At 38.2% G+C, this 14,940-nt stretch overlaps 1 protein-coding gene across 9 annotated transcripts in view; it reads left to right on the forward strand.

The window, feature by feature from the left end:
- Window positions 1–14,940, forward strand: part of LOC105495658 (peroxidasin like) — a 507,670-nt gene that overhangs the window by 330,899 nt on the left and 161,831 nt on the right. For all 9 annotated transcript variants that reach the window (XR_011607033.1, XM_071068254.1, XM_071068255.1 and 6 more), the window contains 2 exons: window positions 4,121–4,192; window positions 12,724–12,893. Coding sequence is in view for 8 of the 9 variants with exons in the window: in XM_071068254.1 (XP_070924355.1) it covers window positions 4,121–4,192; window positions 12,724–12,893 (242 nt within the window). In the remaining variant the exon portion in view is untranslated. The remainder of the gene's footprint in view (window positions 1–4,120; window positions 4,193–12,723; window positions 12,894–14,940) is intronic.

Here is a 14,940-nt window from a genome sequence, read left to right on the forward strand (position 1 = left end):
ATTGTCATGATTTGACAAAAGCCCCTTTGTGTTATATTCATAAGTACTAACCTCTAACACCTGGGTAGGAATGCTCTTTTCAGTGAAGTCATGATCTCAATACAATCAAGGAAGTCCTGCATCTCCCTCTTTTCTATAAAAAGAAGGATTGATTTGAAAATCTTCACTTTACCAAGTTAGGTTTTCTCCAAAAGATAAGTCTTATCTTCAAACACAATCAACTACTTACTATTATGTTACCAAGCAAAAGAATCCAAGCACATTTAGTGGAGCCACATGGATTAGAATGTTCAAGTTGCTTTAGAGCTTGGTGCTCAGGCAGAAAATCGAAGTAGTGCTTTCATTAAAGTATGTCAAGCATTACAGAATTTGGACTTTTTGGCTAAAAATTTATGGTTGGTATTAAAGAACACAGAGTCCACCAGACTAGACAATGTTGTCTCTATCTGGTATGCACCTCACTAAAGCTGAGGCCATTTCAAAAAGTTTTCTCAAGGAGTAGGATCTGAATATGACTTTTACTCTGCTTCTCAAAAGTCTCCTGGATTTTCAAGGAATACATCTTGAAACATTAACCTAAACCTTAGGCAGAAGATTTACTTTCTTAGAACATTTATGAGGAAAGTGCTCATTCATTACTTGACTTTTTTTGGATAATATGCATGTTTCTGTCACAGGAATGAGACAAGTCTTTGTATAAACTCTGTATAAACTTTGTATAAAAGTAGATACTGCTCAAATACTATTTTTTTGATCAAGCATCTTTGACAGAAGACAGCAGCAGCAAATAATTATATAAACTTTTTGGCTGGGTGCAGTGGCTCCTGCCTGTAATCCCAGCACTTTGGGAGGCTGAGGCAGGCGATCACGATGTCAAGAGATCGAGACCATTCTGGCCAACATGGTGAAACCCTGTCTCTTCTAAAAATACAAAAAATTAGCTGGGTGTGGTGGCGTGTGCCTGTAGCTACTTAGGAGGCTGAGGCAGGAGAATCACTTGAACCCAGGAGGCGGAGGTTTCAATGAGCCGAGATCTTGCCACTGCACTGCAGCCTGGCAAGAGTGAGACTCTGTCTCAAAAGAAAAAAAAATCTATCTATCTATCTATCTATCTATCTATCTATCTATCTATCTATCTAAACTTTTTAACATAGGAAGAAGTGCTTTTCAGCTTCTTGTTGGGAGTAAAGCAATCAAAGTCGTCTACAAGCAGAAATCAACAAATGCATTGCAGAACTGTTTTGAAGATTAATTTCAGGAAAGTTGGAAAGAAGAAAGGAAAAAAAAGAAACTACAAGCACACATTTTTGCACCCCATGCAAATCAGTACTGCTAAAACAGTACTACTGTTTTAATTTACTGAATACTACTAGGATAGTATTCTAGGAGATAAACAATGACAATTATTATCATAATTTCTCCTTTATACATAAAGGGACTGAGACTTAGATTAATCTGCTTGAAAGGAAATTGTTATAGAAATATCAAGTAGCAGTAATATCTGATTTGGGAATCATATAACATGTTTGACATAAACTGTTGTAAAATATCATTGATTTGGATATTTTGTCACCATTTGTACAAAATTAAGAAAAAAATTCAAGAATGATTTTTCAATATTTACATACCTTGCTTCATACCTTGCTTCAAAATCTGTGATGATGGAAATGTTTTACTTTTCTTTTGATTTGTTTTGCCTGTTAAGCAATAAATTCTGGTCTGCTTGGCTTGGAAAATAAATAATATCTTTCAATATTCAATCATGGATGCAATTTCCAGCCTCTAAAATACATTTAAAGAAAGAACAACAGTCTTTCTACTGTTGTTATCTTGCAGAACTGCACTACTTATAAAATAATGAAGAAAGCTTTGATTTTACCTAGCAAAAATAAAGCAGGCATAAATTGTCCTGGTAATTTGGCTTTTCCCAAGGTTCAGTGCAATCTACTATAAGTTGTTTCTCCATCATGAAACTCTGTTCCAGTGTTCCCCAAGATAAGGAAATGGCATACGGCTAGGGCTTGATGTAGAGAATGAGAATTACTGCGTCATACATCTGCACATTGTTGAAGAAAAAGTTATTCAACAACGCTTGTTAAAGCATGGCAAGAAAGATGTTATTCAAGGAGGGCCATGGTGACAGGTATAGGTATAGGGCCCCAGTGCAATGGAGTTATGCACTGGGGGAGAAAGATTGGGCTGAATTCCAAATACACCATGAGCAAGTGGGAGTTGATAGCCCAGGAGCAGGGTAGAGTCAATGGATGAAAAATCACCCAGAGGAAACATTAGGGAAAAGGCTCAGGGTGAACCTATTTAACAGGACTCTTTGTGATGATCAAATATCACATGGGAAATGATGTGGATGAGGAATTTCAGGTGTCAAGGGGCGGGAGGTGCTGGTTAAACTTAGTAGCAGGGTTCTTACTAAAATTGGACAATGTAGAGATGGACATGGAAAACCGAAAGTCAGGTCTAGTTGGCAAAGAGCTCAGGAGAACCTGTGTAGAGTTTGGTCAAGCAGAGAGTCTTTGTCAATATCCATCTTCATGTCATCATCTCTAGCCAATGCTTCTGAATTGGGTGAATCAGATGGGGTCGGTAAAGACAAGCACAGGGAATCAAAATAGGAAGGATCAGGAAAACTTTTTATCTTCTCAGATGTGCATCAGTGGAATTCAAGTTCCCAAAATAGTAGAAATAGTTTGGCCCCAGCTCACTCCCCCGACCTTAATGCTTAATATAGTTAAAATAAAGCCAAAAACATAAAGGCAAAACACTGATAAGAAAATATGGCCACATAATTTTATTTAATTTTGTGACAAAAGTACTAGTCATGAAGTATAGTTCATAAAGTGGCTGGATGTAGCTAATTGTTAAGTTTAAGATATAAATTGATTATTTATGCTAATATCCTTGAGTCTTAATAAAACTGGTTTCCATCTTTTCTCTGTATTGCAGAGACCATCGTGTTTTCTCTCTTCACACATGGGCTTTTTGCGAATATGTATTCACTGGTCGTCGTTACTAGACAGTCCCTGGCTGGCAATTTTCTTGGTCACAATTTCTCTGGTCATAAGGAGGAGAATGGGTATAGCCAAGGCAGTATGGAGGGAGCCAAAGCCAGTGCAGGACTGCTTGGGTGGAGGGAGAGGGAGAAGTACTGAGGCCTGGATCTTCTCCTCCTCCCACCACCCTCCATCACCTCACAGGGGGCACGGCCTCATAAGTGCACCTCTCTGTGATCTGGCCCTGGACATGTAGAAATGGCTGACTGAGCAGCAGAGCTTGCACATCTCCATGTGATCCCACACGTGCAGGATTACATCAGTTACTCAGGCACCTGCAGGCATCTGTTGTCATATATTGTTCCACTTTTTTTATTTTTTATTTTTTATTTTTTTTGAGACAGAGTCTTACTCTGTCACCCAGGCTGGAGTACAGGGGTGCGATCTCACTTCACTAAAACCTCCACCTCCCCGGTTCAAGCAATTCTCATGCCTCAGCCTCTGGGGTAGCTTGGATTACAGGCACCTGCCACCATGCCTGGCTAATTTTTGTATTTTTGGTAGGGACAGGGTTTCACCACGTCAGCCAGGCTGGTCTCAAACTCCTGACCTCGAGTCATCTGCCCAGCTTGTCCTCCCAAAGTGCTGGGATTACAGGCCTGAGCCACCATGCCTGGCCTGTGCCATTATTTTTAAATTTAAAATATTTAGTTCACAAATAAAAATTGTATGCATTCAAGGTGTACAACATGCTGATTTGATATATGTGTACATTGCATGCTGATAATGAATACATTGACTATTTACTTTGATTTCGTCATACTTAAATGTTTATTTTTATGGATTTCTCTTTAGCATTTATAATCTCTAAGTAAACTAAAAAAATCAAAAGTATACAGGTGTGAAAAAATACCCATACAGTAGTGGTAGATAGAGATATGTAAATCTTTAAAACAGATGGTTGTGTAAATGACACTCTGACTTCTGTTTGCCCTTTCTCACTGAAATATTTCAAAAAAGGTATGGGATTCACAGTTAGGTGAAAAGTAAGGTTTTGTTTGTCAAACTCATTATTATTGTATGGTGATTAAAGTTTATCTTTTGTTTTTCAGATTTTTGCATAACAACAAATTATCTAAAATCCCGGCTGGGAGCTTTTCTAATCTGGATTCATTAAAAAGATTGTAAGTGAAAGCAAGTGCATTAACACAAAAACCTTATAATTTCCTCCAAAACAAATCCCAAACTATGGTTGGTTGCCTTCTCCTGCTTTTGCTGTGAAAGACATTGCAATTCTAGCATGTTAGGGAGAAAATGGTTTTGTTAACTGCAGAGCGATAGAGAACCCAGATAGTCTTCTGGGCTTTCATGTATTCTCTTAGAAGTGACATTTGAAAGGAGTATTGAAAATAGAAGTTTTCCTTGGTTCTCTGTAATATCCTTGCTGGCTAAATCTAAAGACTCCCAAGGCTTCCTTTTCCTTTAACTTTTTTATGAGTAAAGAGATGTGAGAAGTTCCAAAGAAAATCTGATTCCTCGGGCCAGGCTTCAGTTTTCCCTTGTTGTACGGAGTTGTCTTCCTACTCATTTCCTCCTCCATTAAGCAAAACAAAACAAAAATCCCCATGCTTGCAAAGTCTGTGTTCTCCACGCCTTCCTTACTCCCGTCCATGGGCTGATGTCCATCACTTTTTTACACCGTTGTCTCCACCCTCCTTCATTCCAGCTGTCTCTTCACTCCCATCTGTGTGTAGCCTTCTACACTACTGATGTTTTATTTTGTGGTTACCGCCCCCCGCCCTCCCCCTGTCCTCGACCTCAAACACAAATATAAGTTCCAGTTATCAGAAAAGGATAGATGCCTGCTTCCCAGATGTCAGTCAGGGAGCACATAATGGAAAACTCACACAGGTGTATCCATCACTGGCCTTGGAGGCTGTATTAGTCTGTCCTCACACTGTTAATAAAGACATACCCGTGACTGGGTAGTTTATAAAGAAAAAGAGGTTTAACGGACTCACAGTTCCTCATGACTGGGGAAGCCTCACAGTCATGGCAGAAGATGAAGAGAGAGCAAAGGAATGTCTTACGTGGTGGCAGGCAAGAGAGCCTGTGCAGGGAACTCCCATTTATAAAACCATCAGGACTCATAAGACTTATTCACTACTGTGAGAACAATATGGGGGAAACTGCCCCTGTGATTTAGTACCCTTGACACATGGGGATTATTACAATTCAAGATGAGATTTTGGTGGGGACACAGTCAAACTATATCATTCCACCCTTGGCCCCTCCCAAATCTCATATCCTCACATTTGAAAACAAATCGTACCTTCCTGACAGTCCCCCAAAGTTTTAACTCATTTCAGTATTAACTCAAAAGTCCACAGTCCAAAGTTTCATCTGAGACAAGGCAAGTCCCATCTTCCTATGAACCTGTAAAATCAAAAGCAAGTTAGTTACTTCCTACATAAAATGGGGGTTCAGGTGTTGGGTAAACACAGTCATTCCAAATGGCAGAAATTGTCCAGAATGAAGGGGCTACAGGTCCTATGCAAGTCCAAAATCCAGTGGGATTTTCGAATCTTAAAGCTCCAAAATCATTTCCTTTGACTCCATGTCTCACGACCAGGCCATATTGATGGAATAGGTGGGCTCCCATGGTCTTGGGCAGCTCTGCTCCTGTGGCTTTGCAGGGCACAGCCTCCTTCCTGATTTCTTTCATGGGGTGTGTTGAGTGTCTGCAGCTTTTCCAGGTGCACAGTACAAGCTGTCAGTGGATCTACCATTCTGGGGTCTGGAGGATGTTGGCCCTCTTCTCACAGCTCCACTAGGCAGTGCCCCAGTAGGGACTCTGTGTGGGGGCTCCAACCCCGTATTTTCTTTCCACACTGCCCTGGCAGAGGTTCTCCATGAGGGCCCCATCCCTGCAGCAAACTTCTGCATGGACATTCAGGTATTTCTTCACATTCTCTGAAATCTAGGCAGAGGTTCCCAAACCTCAATTCTTGACTTCTGTACTCCCACAGGCCCAACACCACATGTAAGCTGCTAAGGCTTTGGACTTGCACCCTCTGAAGCAATGACCTGAGAAGTATGTTGACCCCTTTTAGTCATGGCTAGAGCTGAAACAGCTGGGATGCAGGGCACCATGTTCAGAAACTGCATAGAAAAGGGGGACCCCAGGCCCAGTCCATGAAATCATTTTTCCCTCCTAGGCCTCAAGGCCAGTGATGGGAGGAGCTGCCATTAAGTTCTCTGACATACCCTGGAGACATTTTCCCCATTGTCTTGGTGATTAACATTTGGCCCCTCATGACTTTTCATATTTCTGCAGCCAGCATGAATTTCTCCCCAGAAAATGGGTTTTTCTTTTCTACTGCAACATCAGGCTACAAATTTTCAAAATTTTAATGCAGTGTCACCTCTTGAATGCTTTGCCAACCAGAAATTTCTTCCACCAGATACCTGAAATCATCTCTCTCAAGTTCAAATTTCCACAGATCTCTAGGGCAGGGGCAAAATGCCACCAGTCTCTTTGCATAGCAAGAGTGACCTTCACTCCAGTTCCCAACAAGTTCCCCATCTCCATCTGAGACTATCTCAGTCTGGATTTTATTGTCCATGTCACTATCAGCATTTTGGTCAAAGCTATTAAACATGTCTCTAGGAAATTCCAAGTTTTCCCACATCTCCCTGTCTTCTGAGCCCTTCAAGTCTCTAGGAAGTTCTAAACTTTCAAACAGTTTTCTATCTGCTTCTGAACCCTCTAAACTGTTCCAACATCTGCCTGTTATCCAGTTCCAAAGTCCCTTCTACATTTTTGGGAATCTTTACAGCAGTGCCCCACTCCCAGTACCAATTTACTATATTAGTCTGTTCTCATACTGCTAATAAAGACACACATGAGACTGGGTAATTTATAAAGAAAAAGAGGTTTAATGGACTCACATTTCCACATGGCTAAGGAGGCCTCACAATCATGGCAGAAGATGAAGAAAGAGCACAGGAATGTCTTACATGGCAGCAGGCAAACGAACCTGTGCAGGGGAACACCCATTTATAAAACCATCAGATCTTGTGAGACTTATTCACTACCATGAGAACAGTATGGGGGAAACCACCCTTATGACTCAATTATCTTCACCTGGCCCTTGACATTTAGGGATTTTTACATTTCAAGGTGAGATTTGGGTGGGGACACAGCCAAACCATATCAGAGGCTAATATAGTTTGGATGTTGTCCCCTCTAAATCTTATGTGCAATTGTAATCCCTAGTGTCAGATGTGGGGAATGATGGGAGGTTCATGGGGGCAGATCCTTCATGGCTGAGTGCTGTCCTCCCAATATTGAGTGTGTTTTCTTGAGATCTGGTCATTACAACCTGTGTCACTCTCCACCCTTTCTCCTGCTTTCACCATGTGAAGTGCCTGCTTCTGCTCCTCCTTCCGCCATGAGTAAAAGCTTCCTGAGGCCTCCCCCAGAACTAATGCTGGCACTATGCTTCCTGTACAGCCTACAGAACCATGAGCCAATTAAATCTCTTTTCTTATAAATTACCCAGTCTTAGGTATTTTTTTATGGCAATTCAAGAATGGCCTAATACAGAGGCCACTTTTGTTGTGGTTGCTCTTCTAATATTGTGTTCCTAGACACAGGTCCATGAGCAAGAGAATGTTATGATTAAGTAAAAATCAGAGCCCTGAGGAAAATAAATCCAGGCCCAACTGGTGCCCAGAAATAACGCTCGTAATCTTTGAGTTTAATCAAGGAGACATTTCATCCACTCCTAATCCTTTTCTTCAAGTCTTTATTTCCTACTTTCTTGGTAATTCTCATGTCAGACACACATAATGCTGCTTCCCAGTCTTCTTGATGTTCTTTGACTGTATCTAAGCCCTCAAAAGTCTTGGATATGGTCATCAACTGACCATATCTATCTATCTATCTATCTATCTATCTATCTATCTATCTATCTATCTATCTAATCTATCTGTAAAGTGGTACGAGTGTAGATTTGTTACATGGATATATAGCATAGTGGTGAAATCTGGGTTTTTAGTGTAGCCATCACCCTAATGGTGCACACTGCACCCATTAGATAATTTCTCATGCCTCACGCCCACTCCACCCTCTCACTTTTCTGATTCTCCAATGTCTATTATTTCACTCCCTATATCCATGTGTATGCATTATTTAGCTCCCACTTGTAAGCTTGAAAACATGAGGTATTTGACTTTCTGTTTCTGAGTTATTTCACTAAAGATAGTGGCTTCCAGTTCCATCCATGATGACTGCCAAAGTTTTCTTACTTGTCAGAACTGGCTGCACCAGCCATTTGGAATAACACATCCATTTATTCTTGTTTTTCAGTCCTATGTGGGATATGCAAAATGCCAAGACATTTTGTAACAGGGTCATAGGATGTTCCATTTTGGTGGTGGGAGAAATATTGTGTATTATTTTCTACTTGTCTGTTTTCTCTCTTTTTTTGAATTTGTTACATCAAATACGGTTAGAATCACTGTCTTTGTATATTTGCAATTATAATTCCCATGCAGTGTTTCTTGTCTATATAAATTTCTATCTGGGTCATTCTTGCCTTCTGTGACTCAGAGAAAGTTTTGAAGTGCCAAATCCCTTAGTTTTTTCTAATCTCTTTTTATTATTCTTTCCTGTTAAATCTTAGTAGCAGCTTTTTTGTTCCAGCCTCCTCTTACATTTACTGAAACAGCATTCACTCCATTGCTGGAACACACAGGCAAAAATAACTGCCAATAAAGAGGCTGAGGGAGTTCTCCTTACAGTGATGTGCCAGTATGCACCTTACATGCATGCACTGTGCATCCAAATGTTTTCAGATGATTTTTTTAGTTTGTTATTTTGATGAAGTATCTTTATTTTATGAACTTATTTTGTGGGAAACTGACACACAGATGATTTGAGCAAACTGCTCAGGGTCCATGAAATCCTGATGGGTCCAAGATGGGGTGGAAACTGGGCATCTGTTTATTCCAAATCCTCAACTTGTGTCTTATTTAGGCTACAATTTAGATGAGAACAACAGAATATAGGAGAGCAATAGAGGGCTACGCCTACTATTAAATAAATTCCACCTTCAACAATAAAGTTTTTCAACTGAGGAGAGTCCACTCACTGATAGCATGTGAGGGCAGAGAAAGCAGCGGGAATTCTGCCCTTGACTCCAGGCTTGGCACTATGAAGGTCGTCCAACGCTGGGTTCTCCATCTGTCATACCGTTTCTAACTCATGACAATCACACCCTTCACAAGTGGACTATAAAAATCAATAAAATGTTCTTGATTTTGTTTTGTTTAAAAGTGTTTTTGGATCTCTAAGTGAAAGGGATTGTGTAAGTACAAGTGAGGTGTTACTGTTTTCAAATGGAAAAGATTAATTTACCTGGCACCACTTTTTTCCTTTGAAATTTTTCATTGAGCAGAGAATATGTGCAAGTGAGTAATTATTTTAGTGCTGTGATTCTTGACTGCATACCATCAGAGGGGCTTTCATTTATTATACTTGGTATGATATTTGATGTAAGAGCACTTTCAAAATGGAGAACAGTAAAATAATGATTTTAAACATAGTGTATTCAATATTTAGTATAGTCTAATAAAAGTTCATAAGAACCATCTTTCTTATTGATTGACCCTATTGCTTCTTAGTTTTCAATAATCATGGCTCTAAATTATAGGCAAAATTTTGAAAACGTTTTCTCATGATAAATTTGAAAATTATTTATAAAGATTACTCAGATTATCATATGAAAGTATAGTTTTACTACTAGATTATTTTCCAAACACAAAAGTTTTTCAATTGGCAAGTGAAAATCTGTATCCTTTTGTTGTTTTCTTCATGTTTTGCAACTCCACTATGGATGAGTATCTTAAATTGAAAATAATAATTAGAAGGAAATGAAATCTTGTGCTCAGTTGTTACCAAAACACATAAGCATGAGGACGCATAAGGGAAGGTATAACTGAGGGAAGGCGATGAGTAAGCAGTGATGACTCTGGGAAATGGGACAACTGCATGGTGAGGCTGCCATGCTCGGGATGCTCCCAGGGGATGTATATTCACATCCTTGCTTATGTTCAATTTAGACGAACGTCATGGTGATGCTGAAGCGAGAACTTACTCCTTTATATTTAGAGGAGTAAGTTCTTGTATGTTCCTTTTTGAGAAAATTACAAGAAATTAAACTCAAAATGTAAATGTGAATGTTGAACACAATACTGTTGAACAAGATCTGTTTTATAGCCATGTAGCTGGTACAATAAATCAGTCAGTGACAAGGAACAGCCAAACCAACAGTGCTCTCCTGAACAAGTGCTAGTTGACTTTTACGACTTACACTTCACTCCCGACAAGGCTGACAGAATTCCCTACTTTAGCCATGGCTTTATATTCTCACGTTAGTGTGAAGTCTTGTTGGAAACATTAAGCAAATAATATCTATATGGTTAACTAACTTTTCAATAAGTGCAAATTTTTTTCCCTTTAGCAATTTAAAGCTACTAAATATAGCTATCATTTTCAGGGTAATATAATAAAATTTAGATACAGTTATAAAAATTAGTCATATGAGTTGGGTATCTACAAAACATTTTATGAAACTGTCAGATAATAAGACTTTCTTAATTTTATTAAAATGTATACAGTTGTTTTAGGAAGTGTTTTAATTTCTACGTCTAGAGAATAGCACAATTTTTTACTTTCAGGTTTGTCTCTTCCAGTATCATGACATTGATGCAAATTTCTAAATTAATACAATGAAGTGATATTTTTATTTGCAAATTGATATCTTTAGATTTAATTTATGTTTGTGTGTTTGTTTTCCATATTTGGAAGGACTTTTGTGCATGAATAATTTTGATTAAAAGTTATTAAAATTGTGGCATTTTGTATTCTCCTCCAGTCACATAGGACACTACTTCTTACAATCAGGTAGAAGCAATCTAACACCTATTGTAAATATGTTCACATTACTGTTTCATTGCTGGACTTCCTTGCATAGAGTGTGATCCAGTTGCCACCATAGACAGACTTGTGAATTCCACTTAGCAAAAGCTCCCTTTTTAACCCACTGGGAGAAATGAAAAAAGTATTAATCATTTCTATACCTTTTTGCCAGACATCTTTTGGCAAGAATGGAGGTACATACACATAAATCTCTTTGGTGATCTATTTTATTTCATGAGGAAAAATATGCTAGAAAAAATTAGTGAAGCACAGTAAACCTTGGCAAAAATGAATAACTTGTGTGCCTATATTAGGAAACATCATAAAGAAATGAAAAGAGCCATTGCCTTCCTATTACAGTCTGTATGTGGCAATTCCAGAGGGGGACCTTCTAACCGGGACTTTGAGCATTACAAAAAAGGAAAGCTTGGCTTCTGTCCTTTAGAGCAAATGGAAAACACAGAGAACACATGCCTATCCATATTAATGCCAAGGAGTTTACAAAAGAAAAAAGCCAACTTCCTGGGGGAGCTGCGTGGATCACACATCACATTTATAAGCCTCCTTTGGGCAGCAAAGCTTCTACCACTCTTTTGAGTAATCCAAAAATATTGAAATACCACCACCGCATTACAGCTTCCTTGTTCTATAACACATAAACAAAGCAAACTGGAACACTTCCATACTCACAGCTTTTTTGTTTGTTTGTTTGTTTTTGCTTTTGGGACAGGGTCTCACTTTGTCACCCAGGCTGGAGCGCAGTGATGCCTTCACAGCCCACTGCAGCCTCCAACTCCTGGGCTCAAGTGGTTCTCCCACCTCAGCCTCCCAAGTGGCTGGGACTACAGGCAGGTGCCACCATGCCTGGCTAACTAAAAAAATTGTATATATAGCCATAAAAAATAATGAAATAATGTCCTTTGCCCAACATGTCTATAACTGAAGGCCATTATCCTAAGTGAATTAATGCAGGAACAGTAAACCAAAAACCATATGTTCTCACTTATAAGTGGGATCTAAATATTGGATACTCATAGTTATAAAAATGACAATGATAGACACTAGGGACTACTGGTGAGGGAAGGGAGGGAGGGGAGTGAGGGTTGTAAAACTATTGGGTACTATGTTGAGTATGTTGGTGATGGGATCAACAGGACCGCAAACCTCAGCATTATGCAATATACCCAGGTAACAAACTGCACATGTACCCCCTGAATCTAGAATAAAAGTTGAAACCATAAAGAAATTAAAGAAAATTTTTATCTTTGGAGATGGAACTTTGCTAGAATGCCCAGGCTGGTCTCAGACTCCTGGCCTCGAGTGATGCTTTTGCCTAGGCCTCCCAAAGCGCTTGAATTATAGGCGTGAGCCACTGCACCTGGCCATACTTACAGTTTTTATTCTACATTTCTCTAAAACAAATAAGGATTCATTTCACCTCACAATTATTTATCTGTAATAGACATAGTGCACATTAAGGGAAAACCGCTTTTCCAGTTTTAAAGTGACTTCTCAAAAACATGGTTAATATGAAAATGTGTCTACTTTGTGCAAGATATGCAACAAGTTAAGTGATTCTTAAAATCTGTTTATTGGTTAATAGAATCCTGGAGTCAAAAATGTAACAGACAAGGTAAATCAGGGGGAAATTAAATATTACCACTCAAAAGATTTATCATATAATTAATAGTCCCTTTTAACAGTTGTACTTCTTGCCTGCATTCCTAGGCGTCTGGATTCCAACGTCCTGGTTTGTGACTGTGATCTGATGTGGCTGGGGGAGCTTTTACAAGGCTTTGCCCAACACGGCCACACCCAGGCTGCGGCTACATGTGAATATCCCAGGAGACTCCAAGGACGTGCAGTTGCTTCAGTAACAGTAGAGGAATTCAATTGCCGTACGTAAATTTCAATGTGTACATAACATAGAAATGTCTCTCATTTGCTCTCTTTCTGTAAAGGTTTATTATATAATATGCATTTTAGAAGAACGTGTTATTGGAAAGTGTTTTTAAGGAATGTGGTAAAAGTATTGCCAATTTTCTTTCCATCATCTGCATTTTCATTTAAAGAAGGTTTTATCAACATAAAATTAAGAGCTGAAAGAGTCTTCGAGGAACATTTAATCTAATTTCCATAATTTCAGGGGAAAAATATTGAGAAAACTGATTTTCAACAAGGTCACCAGAAGTGGTATCCAACATTAAAATCTCCACTTATTCCTTGGTATGACTTAGTGTTAATAATCAATAAGTTAGGGGTTTCAACTTTAGATCAAATAATTGCTAATATTTATTGCTGAGAAAGCCCCTCAACAAATCCCGTAATTGATTTTTTAAATGTATAATGGGATCATGAATATGACTAAAATAATGAAAATCAGTCTTACTGTCTCATTGTAAATTTTTAAATAATGGAAGCCTTGGATTTAATAAGCATATGGTTATATTCTGACAACCTTACTAAAGCAATAGGCTTTACCTAAATAATTTATTGTGGCTGATTACAATATTATTTGATTTTCATTTAAAGCTTTTCAAGTGAATATAAGGATATATCTCTATGTATCTCTATTCTTGTATTTCGGGTTAAATAGAAAAAAATGAACACCCTCGTGTGTGTGTGCTTGTGTGTGATAAATCAGTGTTTTGGAGATTCTCTCACATGACTGCTGTAATTACAGCAAAAATTTGCTTTCCACTCTCTCACTGGCAAGTCATTTTTTGAATTTCTCTAAACAAGTAATTAAAAATCACATCAATATAATTAATTTATATTCAAATTGAGAAGAAAATTGACTTGGTCTTTACTGCCAAAAATTCTCAAGCTTGTCCATAGCTCCCATCTTTACTACTAACTTCTAGTTCAAACCACAGTCAAGTTTGGCTGGATTGCTTCACATCTTAACTGATATCCCAGCTTTCATTTTTCTTGCTCCTTTATGTTTGGGAAAATTGTTTAAAAACACATCTTATTACATCATTTCTTCACCCATAATCCTTATATAGGTTCCTACCTTAAAACAAAACACACAATTCTTAATGTTGTTGATTCTTTTTGTACAGTCCTTCCTGGCTACACTGTGCTCCTCCAGTCACTTATTCTTTTCTCAGTGTTGTAGCCACTTCAGTGTTCTCCATTCTTGGAAGTTCTTAAGTCTTTCTTCAACCCAAGGACTTTTTACATGCTGTCTTTCCTGCCTACAGTGTTCTGATTCTACTTCTTTTCATGGTTCTCCTCTTAAATATGAATTCCATGGAAAGCCTTCATTTAAACCCCCTTCCCACTGTCCTACCTATCCCTGCATACTGAATCAGGTTCCTTTTTATAATCCATCAAAACATCATTTATTTTCCATCTAAGCAGTTGCTGCCCATGTTAATATGTGTGTGTGTGTGTGTGTGTGTGTGCGCGTGCGTGTGTTTGTGTGTGTGTTTATTTTCAACTGCTTCAATGAAACTGTGAACCATTTGGTACAGAGACCTTATCTATTTTGAACATTGCTTCATCACTAGTCCTAGTGCCTTGTCTGGCACATAGCTGATGTTGAATTATTTTTTTTAATTACATAAATGAATAAAATCACTTATCTAAAGAGAATAAAGCCAAGATATTAATTATATGGACTTTCAATGAAGTATGCAAGATTAGTAAAGATCTACGGAATGTTCTACAGACATAATAGTCATGGTTAATGACAGGTAATTTCAGATAAGGCACTTATAAAAAGAAGAGTTTTGTTACTTAGAAAGGTTTAAAGGGAATTAAGTGAAACTATAGAAAACTAAAAGTTCCTTTTGTGCATTGTTCTTTATAATTTAAGTTCGATAAAATTACCTGATTCATTACAAACTCAATCACTCTTCTTATTAAAATAATTTAAGTGTTTTCATGTTTTACCACTCAATTATTATTGGAAGATGGAATCATTCATTTATATAGATA

This window comes from Macaca nemestrina, chromosome 8, assembly GCF_043159975.1.
Source record: "Macaca nemestrina isolate mMacNem1 chromosome 8, mMacNem.hap1, whole genome shotgun sequence".
Lineage (NCBI taxonomy): Eukaryota > Metazoa > Chordata > Mammalia > Primates > Cercopithecidae > Macaca > Macaca nemestrina.